The following is a 17,789-nucleotide window of genomic DNA, read 5'->3' on the forward strand; positions in this document are numbered from 1 at the left end:
ATGTCTAGTCTTTTAACATTATCCATGAATTCATATTACCAAGTCTTAAAACTACCTGATAACCCACAGTGGTGATACTGATCATAACAGCTACCATCACGTATCGAGCTCCGGCTAGGACTGCTCTGTTCTGACATCTCTGCCCCTGAGGCCTCACCAGGCGGAGAGCACTAAATTCGGTCATTTATGAGCATCTCGTGTAAGTCCTCCATTTGTGCTTCTCACTCTCCCCTCACCAGCTCCTCTGAGGGAAGCACTGTTATCATCTTCCCCACCCGCAGATAAGGCCACTGAGGCACAGAGACTAAACCCGTTCCAGGCCACATTGGCATTAAAGGACGTCTGTATTTCTGCTGTTTTGCTTTTCACAAAGGAATCTGAGATATCAATTCAAGGCAGACTGTTAAATAATCAAGTCTGTCAGGTCTTCACCCCAAAGAGCAGATACTATAAATTCCTGATGTAGGATGAGGCTGCCGCCACAAACTGACTCAGCTTGAAATTAATATCCAAGATGAAGCAGCGGATACACGTAAATATTCACGATTGTCAACTCTGCTCACGGGTCTGGGCCCTTCACTGCCTGAAAGGGGGTGAAATCCCCACCCGTGTCTGGGAGGGAAGCCCGGCTCTTCCCGGGCTCACCCAGGCTTCACGGGCTGTTTCCCCCAACAGACTGTCCTAAACGATTTAAAAGCTCTCAAGAATTTTACACCAGGCAAAACTGAAAGACATTTCTGCAGATGGAGCAGTTTCTCAGTCTTAAATCTTTTTTGCCTACACTCAGCCAGAGGGAGAAAAGAAACAGGACTCTGCAAAGTCTCTGACCCTCACCACTCACAGGAGTAGAGTGACCACAGCAGAAGATGGCTCTTCACATTGCAGGATGAGAACAAAATAAAGACGCCCCAACAACAGGCACTCCCGGACACAGCGCTCAGCAGTCTTCTGCACAATCACGGTTGTGCAGCCCTCATCACCTTCTATTTCCAGAACACTTCATCAGCCCAAAAGAATCCCCCAATCGCTAGCATTCACTCCTTAATCCCCCTCCACCCAGCCCCTTCCAACCATCACCTGCTCTCTGCCTCTGCATGTGCCTTTTCTGGGCTTTTCAGATCACTGAAATCAACAATATGTGGCCGTTTGTGTCTGCTTCCTTTCAATTAACATTCTGTTATCAAGGCTTGTACATTTTGAAGTGGTATCAGCATCTCTTTCTTTTTTTTTTTTTTTTGGAAACGTTAAAGATTATTAGAAGGTGGTAAGTACTATCAAGAAGAGTAGAGTGGAGCATAAGTGATTGGGTTTCAAAGGGAAAAGTGTGGGATGAAAATTCAGGGTGTACTTCCCAAAACAGGTGGCCTTTTTCATTTTCCTCTTTTTTTTTTTCTTTTTAATTCACTCTTACGTGTTAATAATGTTCCACTACATGGAGATACTACATTCTGTTCATCCATTCAGCAGCTATTTATGGACGAGGTCCAGAAGAATGAGTGTAAGAGGTGACTAGCATGGATGGCATTTAAGCAAAGGGCAAAATGTGCTTTCAAAAAAAGCCAACAAACAGAGGCACAAGGAAATTCAGTGCGTTTCTGAGCAAAGTGCTTGCTTGCTTTGGCAGGACTACCGTGCCGGGCTGGGGCGGATATTGGCAGGAGTCACGGTGAGGGAGTCACCTGAGAAGACACCCCACTGCAAGCAGCTCAGACAATCCTCCTCCCTCATCCTGTATTGTTAGAGCAATGTTTCTAGGTTACTCTTATTTCAATTAATACCACTTTAACTGCACATCTGATCATCACCATCAGACCACATTGCTTCCAAGCCACAGAAAATCATTCACTGACCGGAGCAGCATCAGGACATAACAGTGATGGATCAGGGAGTCCTGCAGCATTCCAGCCTGCAGGCACAAACCCCACATGTGCCCTGGTGATGTCCAGAAAATAAAATGCATGGAAATATCTCACTGCTGGTACACGAAATCTGCCCTCAAATTGCCCGAAAATCATGCTGGCAAAGCACTACTCAACCCTCTCAGTACAAAAAAAAAAGCTATGGAGGCAAATTTAGGCTCTTCCATTGAAAACCAGCAGCCATCACTGCCAGTATTTGAGCTGGAATGCTCCTGACTATGAAAACCACTGCACAGTTACTTTTCAAACGTGAAACTCATATATGTATACCACATAGATGATATTGTAGTAGGATTTTTCTTTTCAAAATTTTCAGTTGCAACATTAGCACAAGAAAGTTTATGTTTAGGCTTTAAAAAAATCAATTATCCTCCACTTTCTTAATTTTGAACTTATTATTATTTTATAATTGGAGCTATGCTGCGTATTTTAAACCATTTGATTTCTGAAAACAAGACCTTTTTGACATATTTCAGAGCAAACTTTAACGATTCTTTGAGAGGTGAGGCCTGGGGGGCTCACTAACAGCTCTTTAAATACTGACAAGGATGTGCTATTAAGTAATGCAAAGGCTCTAACTCCACATTAGCTCAGAAAGCAAAGAAACCACACCAAAACTTCCTTAAATATTTTATATATTACTATTCTTTTGAATATTAAAGTTTTTAAAAGATATGATTTTTTTTGAAAAAGACAACAGCTGTATTAAATTTCCTCTCACCAAGAAAGCAATCTTTATCAAGAATAAAAACCCCTATGGTAATCGAAATGACAGGACGTTTCTAGCTAAGTGAACATCCAGATATGAACACAAACTTAAATCCTATCAGATCTCACTCGAACGAGCTCAACAAAGTCCTGGGCAACCCTGGAAATTAGCTCTTTTGTTCCAAATGTTGGCTGAGCTAAGATCATCACACTAGGCAGGGAAGGAGAGAAGAGGAAAGTCTACCTGGCGGCCTCCATCAGTTTTCTTCCAGCCACAAGGTGCCTCTAGGACAGCCCCGCTAACAAGCCCCCAATAAGGAAGTCCGGCATCCACACTGCCCCTGCCTTCCCCAAGTAACCCCGATGCCCATATCCCAGCCTGTGAATGTCTTCTAATGATCCCCCAGTTGGTGGCACCCTCCCCTTCTTCCCCGCTACACACACAGAGCCACGGCAGCCTTCCCAAAGCACAAATTTGATTACATCAACCCCACTTCAAACCCTTCAGAGGCCCCCTGGTAGAGTTCTAGCCCCACCCAAGACCCTGCTCGCCCAGCCTCACCTCAGTACACAGGTCCCCAGTGACCTCAGGAGCCCCCTGACCTGCTCCTACTTCCCACTTGCCTCCAGGCTCATTTTGACTGTTTCCCAAGGAAGCCTTCCCTCCCTCCAACATCCACAATTTGTTCCTCTCTTCCTAGAACATTCTAGGCTAAGTCAACTTCTGACAATGCTAAGCTCTCAAGAAGCAAATACATTTTGCTTACTAATGTGGCTACACACTCTCTCCCCTAGACTCACAGAAGTGCACGTGTTATGAATAAATGAATGACGGGTTGGGTCTCAAAGGGACAGACATACCTGCTCTCGCCCGTCCCGACCCTTCTGTCTGTAGTATATCAGAAGCAAAACCAGAAGTACCTTTCCTGAGGGTCACTTTCTGTTGACACCCTTCACTGCCTACTGTGTCAGTTCTAGTAAAACTCAACTACTTCCAAAGCCCTACACCCCGGACTCTCTCCAGTGTCCTCCCCAGCAGGGGCTCCCTCCACCCTGGACCCCACAGGGCACTCTCCCTGGGTCCCCACGCCAAAAGCCACCAGGCCTCTGCCCGGGCTGCACCTGCGACCTGAGCCACATTCTTGACTCCTTCTCCTGGCTGACTCTTACTCTGTCCTCACAACTGAATGTAGAGCCCATTTCTTCCAGGAATTCCTCTCTGATAATGTCCTTTAGGTCTTGGCTGGGCTCTATATTTAGCAGCAGTACATGGTGACCAACTGTGTGTTTGCCCACTCCTTTGAGACCACGAACCCTTGGGGGCCACATGGGAAGGAGTGAGAGATTACAAGACGGGTGGGGGAAGCAAAAAGCAAAAATCACAGCCCAAGATCCAAATTCAAGGATACTTTCTCAGAAAAAAGTATAAACTATTTCACACGTGTGCAATTTGGCTACTATTTTTGTGGCTTGTGGACAGCAAGAACTTGGTGTTCTAGTCCAAAACCCAGGTTACATGCAAAGAAATGTACATATTCATATCCAAAGAAACCAGAGCTGCTCAACAACAGTTTGCCGTTTGAACTGAAAGGAACTTTGATAAAGGCAATCTCTCTCTCTCTCTTCTTTCTTTTCTGGAATCATATAATTTTAGAAGTATTTGCGTGACTAAGACATGGCTACAGCCCGTGATTCTGCACTGAAGTGTTTGGGGCTGAGGAAGCCCAGATTACATTCACTCTGTAAATGCAATCACACCAACACACTGATAGGTGCCGTGAGTGGTGGAGCTGATGTTCCAAAGCAGGCAACATTATTCTGTTAAGAGAACTCTAAATAGAAAGTAAGAAATGCAACGTCCTGTACTCAATTTCATTTGCTATATGGGCCATTAACTGATAGTATATCTTGACTAATGAAACCCAAAAATGAATTGTCAACGTCGGTTTTTTTCTTCTGACCATTTTATGCTAACATCGGATATTAAACCCTCACTCCATACGGAAAGCTCAGGCTTACGCTGCAGCACAGTTACATTCCATGGAAGAAAGCCTACCAAGGGAGAACTGGAGAGTTTCCCTTCAGAAGCTGCGAAATCTGGTTTTGCACCTGTACATCATTTGCAACCACGTCATCGACAAAGAAGTTAGACGTTACCTCTGTGGGGCGAAAATCACTGCGTGCTTCAGAACCATCAAAGAACGCTGAGCTTTGTGAAACAGTCCAGAGGCACTTAAATCATACTTTTTTTTAAGGCTCCAAAACTGACCCACTTCACCATTCCAGTTATATCAGGGAAGTACTGGAAACAGTAGAGAGAACATGCCCTTGAAGTCTGACAAGGTCCTGCTTGAATCCTGCTACAGCATTTACTAGCCGCTAAACGGACCAATACCTTAACCCCTCTGAGAAGGCTTCCCAATCCGCAAAAGGGGGCTGCCACCGCCCACTTGGGAGGCATGGATGTGAACGCAACACGCAAGTAGGGCGGCCGACTGGTACCTGACACGGGGCCTTGCTAGTTTCCCTCCACTGCCCTTCTCCCCCTTTAAACTTGCACTGTTCCCCCTGGTAAGGGTCAAGCCCCCGGAACAGACTGCCCGTATCCTCTGTGTATCCCCGGATACATGCCTTATGCTTAGGAGGCCAGAAAAACTGCCTCGTCCCCAGTCACTATCAATGTTCTTAAAAGTCTGGGTATTTTTAACTGTATTTTTCAATGAGACTATTCCAGAAATTTCCAAGCACCATTGTCCAGGTTGGCTCCCCTCCCAGTGCCCATCCCTTCTCACCTCAGATCCTCTGTCTGACTGCCTTCTGTTCATGGGAAAGCGAGTCCGGTAGGGTGGGGACTCCCTAGGCCTCCCTCCCTCCCTCAAAGGTGATTGTGACTAACTTCTTCCCACTCTTCACTCCAACTCCAGCTTCTGAGGAGTCTACACTCCTGGACCCTGCAGCCTCTGCACCTTCCCAAGACACACACGTGGCCACGACCCTCCCTTCAGATTTCTTCCTGGCTGGCCCTGCCCACCCCCCGGCCCCTTAAGGATAAATGGCATTGCTCTGAAAATGGCAAATGCAGCTAACTGACACACCAAAGCTGCATGGTCTGGGCTTTCCTCCAACCCAGGCACAGCCCTGCCCCCCCTCAGCCTCAGTCTGCAGCCCTCGAGATTATCTAATTCACATGCAAGGCTGTGAACACCAGCTAAGAATGACGACTCCCAACGGGTATCTCTAGTCCGTCTCCTTCACCTGAGCCCCAGGCTCATCGACCAGAACGCCTCTTTGAAGTCCTAACTTGGATGACAAATGGCATCTTAAAAATGCCTCATGCCCACCATTTATTCTGGAATTCAATTCCTGGCAGGTATCTCCCAGACTCCCCATTTTAGTAACAGCCCCAGCACCCACCGAGGTGTCTGAGGTCACATTCAATTTCCAGTGTTCCCTCCCCCCGGCCCTGCCCTGGAATCAGTCCTGTTATTTCCGTCAATAAGCCCATTTCAAGTGTAGTTCTGCAGGGACCATGGCCGGAACCCCACAAGCTCACAGCATGGTGCACTAACAGTCCTCCGTAGGGTGCTCCCTGGAGGGGGAGGCATCTCCTGCCACTGGCCTACTCAGAAGGCACTGGATTCTCACACAGGAGGCGCAGGAGAAGGGACTCAAGGTTCTCGCGTGGTCTGAGCTTTGAAGGGCCCGAGGTCTGGGGGAGCTCCTAATTAGCAGACACACTTGCCAGTGAGCAGATGAGGATGGGGGAACCCACGCAAGGCTGTTCTCATTTCAACTCCTGGGCTCTCAGGAGCCACGGGAAAGGCCTGTGTCCAGGGTACAGCCCGGCCATCACAGATCCCAGCCTGCATTTGCCAACCCGGACAGACTAGACTCCATCTACTTGCGACATTTACTTCCGTTCTGATCCCCACCCAGAATGTGATGGACTCATTCAGATATTCTGGCCTGTCTCAAGCGATACAAATTCAGTGAAAAATGAACTGTCCACATTTGGAACAGAGCATGAAAGGAGAAACAAGGCCTCATGGTCAGCATGATGGTGGTGGCCAAACCCTTCCACCGGGTGAGATGAACCAGGGTAGGGGTGAGAATCCAAGGTCCTAGGTCGGACAAATCATCTTCCTTCATGGTTGACTGGGGTGTTGGAGACTGAGTACCACAAACTAACGACACGGCCATCAGTGGTGGACGTCAGCTGCAACAGAAACGGATTCAGCTATTTACTGCCAACATGGGTTAAAAGTAAAGGTCGCGGATGGGAGGTCTGCACGGCTGCTGAGGCAAACCACAGACCCAGCTCTGAATGCCCACTGGCTGAAGCAGAGTGGAAGCTACGGCTCCTTTAGCAATCCCTATGTCCAACAGATCCAGGTGAGCCAGCTACTTAGGAGAAGGCCATGTTGTCCTGATACTCAGAAAAAACCAGCCTCGTAAAGGGAACAAAAGAGTGGCATGGATTTTAGACCCACTTCTGCTCCTTTATGAAGGCAAAGTAAAGTAAATGGCACGGGGAAGTTGATTGCAAAAAAAAAAAATTAAAGAACCAAACGGTGACCGCTTCCTCCAACAGCGTCCCCTGCAGCTGTCACCTCCGAGGCGGCCACTCCCTCACCAGTGACCGCCGGCCAGGAAGCGCCGTCACACACGTCACACAGCGACAGCCAGGAACCGCGTGCCGAGCACGTTTGTGTAAAAGCAGGAATCGAGCAAGGTGCTGCAGACTTTGACTTTACAAGTTTAAATACTCCATGAAAAGAATCCCTCAGCAGCCGCCTAAATCAATTCGCATCTCACTTCTTCAAAACAATGAAACAAATTTAATAAGGGCGCATTAGTCACCAAATAAAAGGAGGACCAAACATGCTCCTCAAAAGCAAAGATTTTAACAGGTATTTAACACCAGTGGGTAATGTGCTAACAAAGCAAATGTTCCAAAAACTTAGAAAATAAAAAATGACTAAGATAATAGATGGATCAAGACAGCTGTTAAGTTGTTGCTTTTTAAAGCGATGGAGACTGTACGGAGGGCAATCTGGCTATTTCCAATGCAGGGTGTGCACAACCCACACTTTCAGATGCAACAACGTGCTCACTGGTCAGTACAAGTGAAAAAGGAATAAAGAAAAAGGAAAAGAGGAACAAAAGAAAATAAGAAACACACAAGAACAAAAATGATTTTGAAAGCATGTACAAGAATTTACGTGAGTGTGTGAGGCCAGGGAAGCGGGGATGGTGAGACCCACCCTCACCTCCTGCTCCAGGGAAAGCAGCTGCCTGAGGGGAGCGGTGCTGCCAGGGAACCCCAACGTGTTCAGCGCCCCTAACCAAAATTCCACCTACAAGCTTCTAGGCAGCTTTTGAGCTACAAATTGTGGTCGCATTTCAGTCTGGACAGTTTTACTCACTTCCACCAAGAGTAGCAGGAGAGAATTAGGCTCTGCTCCTGCACCAAAGTATTGTTTAAAAAATTAATGACTGTGGAACAGTAAAAGCAACAATTGAGTAAAAGTGACTGGAGGAGAATGTGTTTGACCCTAGCTCACTGGACGCGTTATCTCACTGACGTTCAGATGCTGGCTGAGTCCTTATGGTACCAGAACAAACAGACCCACAGGAGGGAAGTTTAATGTGCTGCTGTATTTTGATGCCGGGAGCCATGCCTGGTACACGAGGTTTTGGGTAAACAATGGTGACAGTGTCAACCACTGTGGGCTAAGTACACATCTGGCTACTCCGGCAAGTCCCAAGGGCAGACTTCAAAAGACAAAAACAATCTGGCATTCTCTGGTGGGTCTGCAGACTCAGAGCCAAGCAGTTGCTGAGCAAAAATGTCACTAGTGCCTCCTATGACAAAAGAGGAGGCACTGGCGTGGGGGCTGGGGCAGGTCTCCAGGCTTCCACTGCTCACTCACCAGTCTGTCCAGGGGGAGAAGGTGGTCCCTGCTTACGTTTCGCCGATGCACCTACCTTGACTAATGTCTGGGGCCTCAGCAGGAGTTGACAGGTGAGGTGAAAGGAGCCAGACTCGGTGTAGCACGGTGCTGGCATCTATGCCCTCAGCAGTGCCCAGGCTCCTAAACATGCCAGCTCAACTCCAAGAAGCAGAAGGGGAGTGCGGGCATGTAGATCACAGGGCCCTGTGAGGACAAGTACAGATCATGGCCATGACATGCCTCTCCCCTTCCTTAAGCCATAGAGGTATGTCCGGGGAGGAACAGAAAATTCATCCAGAGCCCGCTAGGTGGGCTCTCACAGGTGGGAATCGGGTCCCCTGTGCTTCTCACTCACAGGGCTGGTCTAGACATTCTTTTTATCAATTCTCTAGCATCTTCTCCTCCAACTTACCAACAACCAGAAAGTAGGATCTGATCTTAGGTAAGTTCAAGAATCACAGAACACCGCCTCCACAGAGGGCCCGGCAGCACGTGCCAGGTCCTCCGACCGTCACCTGTGGGACCACCATGAGCCCTCTCCAGACTCAAGGACCGAGGCAGTTGACCGGGGGGACACAGCTTCCCTCACTCACCCCAGCAAAGGGGGACCACGTCTCGGCAAAGGCATCTCACCCTCTTCTGCCCGAGGGACAGCACGATAGATAAACCGGGAACAGAGCAGAAGGTGGGGGGGTAGGCAGCCCAGAAGATCTCGTCTGTATTTCCGAGGCAAAGAGGGGCCGTTGACTTAATCACAGGGAAAAAGTGAGAATGAACATTTCCCTGCTCTGTCCCATACACCGTGATACGCCTTTCCCTGCATAAGGAGTTCATTAGGAAGTCCCTGGCGGTGTTTCTGATGTCCTAACTTGGCATGGTAGCTGTCGGGTAGGAAGAGAGGGCCTTAGCCGAACAGGTGCTGGGCCTGGGAGGCAGGAGACAGCGGCTCCAGCCGCAGCTCAACCAGCGCCTCGTTCCGCCTCTCGGGGTTCAGCAGCTCATCTATAAGCAAAGGGATGAGAATGTCCCAGGACAGGCTGCCCAACAGAAATGAAATGAGAGCCATGTAAAGAAAGTTTCCCAGTTGCCACATATAAATTGTAAATAAAGAAACAAACCAACAAACAAAAAACAAATACTAGAAACTGATTTTAAGAACAGATCTTATTTAATCTACTGTATGTAAAATACTATCATTTTGACATGTAATCAATATAGGAAGTAAAGGGATAGTTTATGTACTTTTACTAGACAAGCCTCAGCGTCTGACGTGCATTTGACCTACAGCACATCTCAGCTTAGTCCAGCCTCCTCCCCAGTGCTCCTAGAATCAGTGGCTTTGGCTACGTTATTGGGCAGCAACCCCAGGGGTCTCACCATGGTCCTGGCTGTAAAGCGGGAGTAAGTGTCCACACTAACCCTAAAAGGATCTCTCTGAAACAAAGGCGGATTCACTTTTAAATGTCTGTAAACCGGCGGGCTGCACCTCCCTCCCCCCTTGGCTACAAGACAGACTTCTTCCTTGCTGATCCCTTTCTGGATGTATGGAAGCAATCCGGCACACAGCCAGGGTGGACTGGTCTCCAGGTAAACTTACCTGCTGTCTGTGTCCAGTCCCATGAAGTCCTCCTTCTCAAACGGGATGCAGGGGAGGGGGATCTTGTCCCCAGAGTCCTTGGGGCCACCATCCAGCCACTTCAACTTGAGCAAGATGAAGAGTGACTCAGTGAAGTCCTCGATCCTCTTCTCCACCACCCTGTAGTCCTCGTAGATTGAAGGCAACATCGGTGCGCGGCTGCTCGGCTACCTCCCCATGCAGCACAAGGACAAAAAGCTGAGAGACATTAAGCGAGGTGCCATACAGCTCCTCTGCACGTGGAGCTTCTCGAAGGCCTTGGCAGAGAGGCAGTCGGTAATGGTGACAAGGCCCACGACCTTGCGGTGGGTCTGGAAGATGCTCCACCCATTCTCGGGCACATAGTAGTGTCTATAGTGGATACAGAGTGTCCACTGGGAGCCGCATGGGCTGATATGGCTCACCAAGGTGCGTAGCTGATGCAAAAGAAATTCTCCTCTGAGATGATCTCCATGTGTTGGACCACAATGGGAAGAGTCTGGTGGTCCTCAGCACACTGCACGTATTCAGGGATGCTCATGTTGCAGGCCCTGCCGAGAGGGGAGAGGAGATCGAGGTACATACTCTGCTGTGTGCTACGGGCCCATCTGGGTTGCGGTGGCCTGGTGTGTACCAGCCAGAAGACAAGGGAAGCCAAAGCAAATTCAAGGGTACCGTTTGTCCTCAGAGTCTGCACATGGCTACTGTAGCTCGGATCACATTACCCAGCTTTTGGTCTAGGCTTCCTGCCTCTGCAGAGAAGGATCATTTCTTATTTTATATTTCCAAGCACCTAGCAAGGCCCTGATGCAAAGTCACTGCTCAAAAATGCTGAATAAAGGAAATGCTTTCCCTAACACCCTTCAGCAGAATATAAAGAAAAGGACCACAGTAGGATCAAAAGATCTGGATTTCTATTCAATTTATTTGAACTCCTAAGCTTCATAATAATGGATAAGAAAACTTGCCTTGGGGAAGAGTGTACAGTTCAGTGGTAGAGCACATGCTTAGCATGTACGAGGTCCTGGGTTCAAATCCCAGTAACTCATTTTAAAAAAATGAAACAAATAAATACACCTAATTACCCACCTGAAAAAGTATTTTTTAATTCAAAATTCAAAAAACACCTTACAATTGACACAACATTGTAAACTTGACTATAATTCAATTAAAAAAAAATCCTTGCCTTACAAGAATATATCTGGATTACGGATGTTTGAAAATGTAAAATGCCTTGGGTACCACCTGCATAAGAAGAAGGAACTGTACAAATGTACTATCCCTCCTTTATGAGCTATAATTCCTTTGGGGGGATTATAACCTCTCAGAGCTAATTTTCTCAGATTAAAAAATATAAACATTACCTGATTCTCAGTACTGCTGAAGAATCAGATAACCCTAAGAAAGCATCTGACCCACAGAGTTTACTCAATAAATATTTGTTGAATGAATAAACAAGCAAAGTGAATGCTGCTCCCTGCCACAGACCATCATAATGGTACTGCCTGGAAATCCCAAGCCCACGTTCACCCGACTCTGCACTAACAATGTGGGTGACCTGGGCAGGCCTGTGTGCTTCTCTAAGCCCCAGTTTAATCGTGAATAGAAATGAGGGCAATAACACAAACCTCAAATTGTTTGTGAGTCAGTAATGAATTGTACCCCAACACTGCAAGATGGAACCAATAAGGAAAACTGGGCAAAGGGTCCATATGCCCTCTCCATATAATCTCTTACTACCACATGGGAATCTACATTACATCTCAAAATAAAAAGTCTAATATTTTAAAGAGGTTATTGAGGTTAGGTGAGCTCACTGTCTCAAATAAGGAACACACAGAACAAATAGGACAATGCCCAGCCCATGAGATACACTCAGTTAAATTTCCCACTGAACCCACTAGTCCCTCCAACTTCAGAGTAAGAGGATGGGTCCCCGTGGCAACAGGCCACAGCACCTGAAGCTAACAAAGCTAATGGTGTCCACTTCCAAGAGCCCCTGTCACCACAGTTGTTCTAATTTTCTATTTGTAATTTTTTTCTTTTCATTAAATTGAAACTCCCAATTGCATAGAATTCTTACCAGATATCATGATGGCAGCCCTTCAAAACCCGACCACAGAGATCATGATGGTACCCCTTCTTGGTGAAACAATAAAATGAAAAGCCATTTCCACAAGACCTCTGTGTAAATCTACTAGGGAACTTCATCCTGGACTGAGAGGAAGAGGACTGGGGAGGAGGGAGTAATCTGGGGCACATAGAACTATGGGCCACCTGTCCCACGATGGACTTTAGACTCACCCTCACCCTCCAGGAACTTCAAAATACACACTGACAGAGTTCTATGGACAAGATATTTTTTTAAAACAAATCCCTGAATCCCTAGCAGATCTTGTTTCTACCGAGACACAAATGTCTTATGTGTATAATGTTTCACAAAAGCCTTAAAATATTATCACCCCAACTTGACACATCAAGAAACTGAGGTAGAGAAGTTTATCACATTCTACAAGATTAGAGAGAGGCCACGTCAGACACCGTATTTAAATCCAAGTCCCTGCTCCAGTGCTCACACTAGAAAGTGTCACATACTGCCCCTTTCCTGCCCTCTCCCTGCAATAAATCTCTGAAGAGTGTTTCCTGTGTCACCTGGAATCACAATCACATCAATTTTTCACAAAGAGCTATGTCACTCCTTGGAGGATTTATCAAAATCTAAAGGGTTGGGTTGAGAGGAGAGATTTGCATTTTCTGTTTCTCAAAGGAAACATGGCTTTAAAAGAAACTGAAAAGTAGTTATCTAGTCTAAGCCCTCACTGTGCAGAGAAAGAAACGGAGGCTCAGAAGAGTTGAGGAAAGGGCGTTATTAACAAATATTACCTCAGCGCAGCATCAAGCCAGCCCTGGGCACATCTGGGGGAGGATCTGGAAGGCCCAGGAGAATGAGTGTTAGAAAATAGAAAGAGAAGAAGCATACAAGGCCCCGTCTCTACACCACCATACCATGAATTTCCACCAAATTACCCAGTATGGGTGCAGCCAATGTTAAGGTTGTCTAAACAGGTTATAGAACCCTGGAATTCTAAACCATAGTGGAAATTCCAGCATTTACTGTGCTTTTTTCCCAGTTCAAGCATCAATTAAGTGGGCACTCTGTACCACGGACTACACGAGGCCTGGAGTTCTCCCTAATAAAGATCGCTAATACCAAGTGTGCAAACCACATAAATGCCACCAGAAGAAAAGCGCCCACAGATAAGATTGAATTACTGAAACCGAAAGCAGCCAAAGAGCATATATTACTAGGAAAAACTGTGCTCCTAGAAATGGACTCATGGACATAGAAAGCAAACTGTGTTTAGCAGGCAGGAAAGGGGGGATTATCAGATACAAATTTGTAAATATAAAATAAAAGACAAGGACCTGCTATATAACACAGGGAACTATATTCAATTTCTTGTAATGAGTTATACTAAAAACAATCTAAAACATATGTATATACATATGCATATGTTTATAACTGGATCTCTGCTGTACACCTGAAACTAACATTGTAAATTGACTACACTTAAATAAAAAATAATTGAAAAAAATAAGTAAAAATAAAAGCAACGCCATTAAGAAAAAATAAAAGAATACTCTAATCCCCTTAGCTGTAGGTGGTTGAGAATTCTGGTTGCAAGCACCAAGTCCAATGGATCACTCCAGCACTGGCTGTCACTCTTTCTGACCATCAGAGAGTCACTTGCTTCACTGAGGTTACTTTTCTGTGAAAGGCTACAGTTGCAACTAACGATGCATAGAATCTCATCATTCACAAGCCCAACAAGTAGTGAGGACTTCCCATGGGCCAGGCTCTGGACAGATGAAAAGATAGGGTCCCAGTTATATTCATGGGTAGAAGAATTTTATGCCATAAAGGTATAAATTCTTCCTGTTTTGATAGACAGATTCATTTCAATTCTGGTTAGAATTCCTACCAGATTTTTCTTGGAATATAACAAGTTAATTTATGGTCAGGAATAGCCAAGAAATTTCTTTAGAACCACCACTTCGGAGGGGTGGATAGGTCATTCATTTCCACTGCTCTTTCTGAAGTGATGAAAACGTTCTGGAATAATAATGCATGCACCACTGTGAATATGCAAAAAGCTGCTGAATTGTACCATTTAAATGGATGGAATTCATGGTGTGTGAACTATATCACAATAAAACTGTCCTATGAAAATTATTTCTTGACAATTATTTTTCAGTTTATACACTAGTCTGTCCCACAATTTAAGAAAAACAAAAAACCTAAACAAGCCAAACTATGCCAGGAGCACTTTAGGACTGCAATATCCCTGGGTCTCCAAGGCCTCTGGTGGTGCTGTTCCTGTTAACACACACTAGCTGGGCTGGGCTAGTTAGGGACTGACACTATCTTTTGAAAATCGAGGATCACTCCTTTCACCCTGGGAGAGGGAAGGAAGGAGGATGTCACAGCCTCATGCCTTCAGCACATTTTTAACAGAACCAAGCCCTGCTTTCACCACTGCAATCCCTCTCACTATAAAAACACGTGACATCAACAAGCACCTCCATCATAACACCTGAAAGCGTTCAAGGTACTTACCTGCTGCAGAAACATGGAGGGGGGAGACAGAACCTCGCTTAGCAGTGACGCTCCCTTTTCCCAACTCCACCAGGAGAAGCTGGGCGTTAGAGCCGGAGGCTTTCAGCCCAGGTAGCAGCGCCCACGCCACAGAGCTGGTCCTCAGGGAGCGGGAAAGGGAGAGCAGGGCAGCCCCGGGGTCGCGGGGCAGGGAAAGCGGGGAGGAGGACGCGGGCTGCAGCCTCGCTCGGAGGACAGCCCCAGCCCCAGTCCCAGGCGCCCGCCCCCGTCCGGGTCCGCAGACCCCGCCCGCCCGGGACACAGCCCGCCCAGGGGCGGGGACGGGCCGGCGGACGAGGAGAGGAAGCCCGGGAGGAGAGGACTAGCGGGAGGGAGAGGGGAATGGGACGCCAGCCGCGGACTGAGGGGATCCCGGCTGGGTGAGAGGTGGCAGGTGCACACCAGGCCCTGGACACTGGCCGGGGCGCCGGGGCAGGTGGCGCTGGCAGAGGGGTCTGGCCTGAGCAATTCATCTGAACACGGGCTGACTAGCGCCCTTGGGGTCTGTGACAGGCGGACCGCCCTCCCGCAGCCGCCTGACCCCTTTCCTGGGAGCCCCCCACCTTGCACTTCCACAGTCAGAGGCCCCGGCCCCAGGCAGGAACCAAAGGCCTACCGGGCGACGTAGTTGAGAAGCCTTTGGGCCCGATCCCCGGCTCGGATATGGAGCTCCCAACCAGCGGACCACTTGGCACTGACTGCGCATGCGCAGGAGGGCCAGCGATCCTCTCTGGGTTCTGTGAGAGAAGGTGGGACAGCGAGGGAGGGAGATGGGAGCGGGTGGAGAGGACGGGAAAATTGGAGGGATACAGATGGACAGGATGAGCAGAGAGAAGGAAGGGCTCTGGAGAAGGGAGGGTCTTAGCGGAGTTGGAGAAAAAAAGCTTTACCTCTGGGGCACCCCTAGGCGGCAGACCTGCCTCTGTACCCTTCTGTTACCCTTCAAGCCCCGCAGCTCAATTTTACCACCGTGATCCAACCCTCCGTCCGATGCTTCTGCAGAAACCCTAGGGAGATCACACCCGTTGCCCCCACGCGGAGCTGGGTTTTCTGTTGCTCTGAGAACCAAGCACCCGCAGGTGTTGTCGCTCAGAACTACCTTGGGAAGAGCACATATTCCCCTATTACACGCTGGGAAACAGGCAGGCAGGATCTCTGCCTTAGCTCCACTGTCCCAGGTGTTGGGCTGGCGGGGAGCGGGATGGTACAAGATCAGAGCCCCAGACAGAGCAGACTGCCTGAGTGTTGGTGCATAGTCCCCATCCCTCCTGGGTAAACCATACCCACCCTAGTGGAAACATCAAGGGCTCACAGTAGTTCCCTGGGTGTGGGAGAGCTGTCCTCATGTGAAGGAAAAGTCCAGCTGGGCTAACAAGCTAAGTCACAAATCTAAGTGTGATAAGTGTCAGTTTACTGATCTAAATTCTGCTGGGCTATCTCGTAAATCTGAAGTTTAGTGTCAGTTTATTGGCCTAACAACCTAACTCGTAATTCCAAGCTCAACAAGTGTCAGTAATGTGATCTGTTACAAATTGATAAGCTCCAGTGTACTTATTCCTTGCTTTTTGTTCTTTGAGCCTTATTGGCTAATCCCCCCTTACTTGTAATTAAGCCTTTAAAACCTCATGTGCACGTCTTGGAGGTACTCGAAACTTCGGAGCCGAAGCCCCTCTGAGCCCACCGGCATAATAATTCTGAGTACTCCAACACTCCGATTGGTGCTTTTTTCTTGGCTGGCCTGTTTCCATAACACTCAGCTCCAGTGCCCAGCTTTCTAGGTAGATAGGAGTGTTACCAAGTCCAAATTCATTCTCCTCAGTGCAGGACAGGCCAATAAGTTGGGAGACCAGATGTTGGGGCATGGAATAGCAAGTTTCTGTAAACCTAGATGGCAAACTAATGTCCTGGAAAACCATCTCCCCAAGTCACAATTCAGGCTCCTTTCCTATGTGCTTGGTTAGTGCAAACTTCTTAGTGTAGGAATTCCTTCTTGTTAGAATCCTTTGTTCTTGCAGCTATCTGCGAGGGTCAGATCCCTGTAAACCTCCAACAAAAGAAACGTTATTTTCTATTCTGCAATTTGCTATCTTTTAATGAATGAAAAGGTGTTAAATATCCTTAAAGGTCAGAGCCTTCAGAATAGGGTCTCCTGTTTATTTCAGGCTCTAGGCAACATTGTTTTACAAGCAAGATGAAGCCTAGGTGACAGAGCACAGGGTTAAATTCAAAGGAACAGATCTAATATGGAGTCAGATTTGTTCTGTTCTATTACCCGGCCAGAAGCCACTTGAGGATTTAAATCCCTTTAAGTTAAAAATAACTAAAATTTTAAAGGAATTTACATACATAGGTGGGAATGTGCAAAGCATATCTGGAAAAGCACCCAAAGGATAGTAAACAGAGGCATCTCCAGAGAGGGCTGAAAGAACAGAGGATGAGGGAAAACTTCTTTCACTTGTGTATTTTTGTGCTCTGTTTGAGTTTTTTTTAAACCATTTCCTTGTATTTCTTTTTCAGATAAAAGAAATGTGTAATGGAGCAAAGGAGTAATTAGCTTAGCAAATACAGCAGCCATGGAATCACTAGTCATCACTTTTGATTTAAGCCAGAAAGCATTTTTTGACTCTCTCCAATGTGCTCTGTCCTCTTTTAAGACTTCTGTTAATATTATTATTATTATTATTATTATTATTATTATTATTACTATTACTACAAGTACTACTACTATGACTATTACTATTATTACTATTATTTTATGAAATAATAACACGGTTTACCTCACCCCTGCCCATGGCTGGTGGAAAACCAACTGAGTTTTTCTTGAGTTGTTTTCCAAGGAGTAGAGATGAGTTTATAAACAGAACACAACTTCAGGGCAAAACAGGCAGTGTGCATTACCAGCAGGCCAGACAGCAATGAAGGGTTTTCAATAGAGG

At 47.0% G+C, this 17,789-nt stretch overlaps 1 protein-coding gene and 1 long non-coding RNA gene across 4 annotated transcripts in view; both read right to left on the reverse strand.

The window, feature by feature from the left end:
* LOC140688692 (trafficking protein particle complex subunit 9-like) overlaps positions 1–17,789 on the reverse strand; it is a 175,171-nt gene that overhangs the window by 38,333 nt on the left and 119,049 nt on the right. The window contains exons 1-3 of one of the 3 annotated variants that reach the window (XR_012063426.1): positions 10,179–10,435; positions 8,616–8,785; positions 6,624–6,843 (exon numbers count right to left, since the gene is read on the reverse strand). Coding sequence is in view for 1 of the 3 variants with exons in the window: in XM_072948359.1 (XP_072804460.1) it covers positions 10,179–10,366 (188 nt within the window). In the remaining 2 variants the exon portion in view is untranslated. Of the gene's footprint in view, positions 1–6,623; positions 6,844–8,615; positions 8,786–10,178 lie in introns of those variants that run through there. The other 2 variants (XR_012063425.1, XM_072948359.1) reach the window with 2 other exon arrangements.
* Positions 10,733–17,789, reverse strand: part of LOC140688695 (uncharacterized) — a 38,595-nt gene continuing 31,538 nt past the window's right edge. Inside the window, exons 9-10 of the long non-coding RNA XR_012063437.1 lie at positions 15,470–15,590; positions 10,733–10,747 (exon numbers count right to left, since the gene is read on the reverse strand). This is a non-coding gene — a long non-coding RNA (uncharacterized lncRNA). The remainder of the gene's footprint in view (positions 10,748–15,469; positions 15,591–17,789) is intronic.

Source organism: Vicugna pacos, chromosome 2 (genome assembly GCF_048564905.1).
Source record: "Vicugna pacos chromosome 2, VicPac4, whole genome shotgun sequence".
In the NCBI taxonomy this organism is placed as follows: Eukaryota; Metazoa; Chordata; class Mammalia; order Artiodactyla; family Camelidae; genus Vicugna; species Vicugna pacos.